Source organism: Austrofundulus limnaeus, unplaced genomic scaffold, assembly GCF_001266775.1.
Source record: "Austrofundulus limnaeus strain Quisiro unplaced genomic scaffold, Austrofundulus_limnaeus-1.0 Scaffold22, whole genome shotgun sequence".
NCBI classification, from domain to species: domain Eukaryota; kingdom Metazoa; phylum Chordata; class Actinopteri; order Cyprinodontiformes; family Rivulidae; genus Austrofundulus; species Austrofundulus limnaeus.
In genome coordinates, this window is record NW_013952424.1 from 83,366 (window position 1) to 85,442 (window position 2,077).

General features: G+C 43.7%; 1 protein-coding gene across 1 annotated transcript in view; it reads left to right on the top strand.

Annotated features, from left to right (window-relative positions):
• The window catches only part of otud4 (OTU deubiquitinase 4), an 18,395-nt gene that overhangs the window by 8,749 nt on the left and 7,569 nt on the right, over window positions 1-2,077 (top strand). Inside the window, exons 10-13 of the mRNA XM_014004085.1 lie at window positions 206-308; window positions 1,446-1,510; window positions 1,586-1,686; window positions 1,756-1,847. Coding sequence (XP_013859539.1) covers window positions 206-308; window positions 1,446-1,510; window positions 1,586-1,686; window positions 1,756-1,847 — 361 coding nt within the window. The remainder of the gene's footprint in view (window positions 1-205; window positions 309-1,445; window positions 1,511-1,585; window positions 1,687-1,755; window positions 1,848-2,077) is intronic.

Below are 2,077 nucleotides of genomic sequence, written 5' to 3' on the forward strand. Positions count from 1 at the left end.
AGCGTCCTCTGAGACGAGCGTCCTCTGGAGACACATGTCCTCTGGAGACACGTGTCCTCTGAGACGAGCGTCCTCAGAGACACGCGTCCTCTGAGACGAGCGTCCTCTGAGACGAGCGTCCTCTGGAGACACATGTCCTCTGGAGACACGTGTCCTCTGAGATGAGTGTCTCCTCTGTATTGAAAAGGTATCTTGTTGGTTTCAGGGTCGAGGTCGTTGTCGACAGCTTCCTGAGAGAGTGAGACGCTCTCTGAACCCAACTCTGCTCCGAAATGTTCAGTACGACATCTGGCAGAAGAGCAAGAAAGGTGACACACAGACACACACTGACACAAACAGACACACACACACACCTTCAACCTTGTGTTTGTGGCCTTATTGGGACCTCTCATTCATGTCCAGTCTTTTCTGGACCCTGACCCCTCCTCAGATCCCTCTATGGTCCTAAACCTGAGCCCTTCTGGAGTTCCACCACATCAGGACCAGTCTTTGGTCCTAGACCGGTCCTGACACAGTCGCTCTTCATACAGCATTTCTTCTAAAACCTGACAAAGACATGAAACAAACACAAGATTTATAAAAAAATAAAAATGACACAAAAGTTGTAAAAACAAGGTGTTTCAGTTTTTTTGTAGCTACTGGTTTTAGCTTTTAGCTACGTTTTTAGCTACTTTCACAGCAGCTTTTTTAAAAAAAGTTTTTTAGTACTTTTACCCAGTCTATCATTTTCTTTTGTTTTACTACTTTAAACGAATCTTTCGTTTTCTGCTTTTAGCTTAGTGATTTAGTTTGAGCTTTTAGCTAGTGTTCTGCTACTTTTAGCTTTTAGATATCATTCTGTAGTTTTTATCTTTTAGCTATACTTTAGCTGCTTTTGATTTTAGCCAACCTTTGTTCTGCTTTTAGCCTAGCATGTTACGGTCAGCTTTTACCTAATGTTTTGCTATTTTAGCTGTTTGTCGAAGCTGCTTTTAGTTTAACTTTTAGTTAACCCGTTAAAACTTTAAAATTAGCTAACCATTTGGCTATTTTTAGCTACCGTTTTGCTTATTTTAGATAGCATTCTGCAGTTTTTATCTTTCAGCTAGCCTTTAGCTGCTTTAGATTTTAGCCAAACATTTTTCTGCTTTTAGCCTAGCAGCTAAAGGATTTCTACTTTTAGCTGTTAACTAAAGCTACTTTTAAAATAGCTTTTAATTGAGTTTTATTACTTTTAGGTTTTAGCTAACATTTAGCTGGTGTTGTGCTTCTTTTGCTAGCCCTTTTTTAGCTTGAGTTTTGCTACTTTAGCTAGCATCATGCTGCTCCTGGCCATGGTTTTGATGCTTTTAGCTTTAACAGCTTAATGTCAGAGTTTGTGTTAGTGTGAGAGGTCTTCCTCTGTTGAAGATCTTTGTTTAGACGACAGCTCTGATGAAGACTAAGATGAAGCTCTTCTCTTGCAGCCCAGCATAAGATGGATTATTCCATCGCTGCAGGGATGCAGTTTTCTGTCGGGGATCGCTGTCAGGTCAGTCCTCACAGTCCTTTCTGCTAAATAAAAGTTGAATAAATTCATTGTAATTTTGTTCCTCGTTGACTTTAGGTTCGTCTGGAGAGCGGTGGGCGGAGCTACAACGCCACCATCAAAGACGTTCCTTCCACCAGCGGCCCGGTGACGGTTTATATAGACGAGCTGGGGACACGGTAAGTGTGGCGGCTGCAGGTGTTACCTGAACCCGGCCTCGGCTCCGGCTAACGGTTGTTTTTATACAGACAGGTCGCTCTGTGGAGCCTCCGCCCCCCCATCACTGAAAACAGCTGGAGCACCGTCGTGCGAGAGAAGAGGCTGAACAACGGACACGGAGGTGAAACTAAACAGGTTTAGGTTCCGTAAAGGTGGAGACACGAGGAGAAACTGTTGGTTCAGTGTTTTAGTTTACATGATGCAAGTTGTCCAACGAAACAAAGGCTTCAGGTGCAGAGACCTGTGCTGCTGCTAATTCAGCTAGCTCCAGTCGTTCAGCTAGCTCCAGTCGTTCAGCTAGCTCCAGTCATTCAGCTAGCTCCAGTCGTTCAGCTAGCTCCAGTCGTTCAA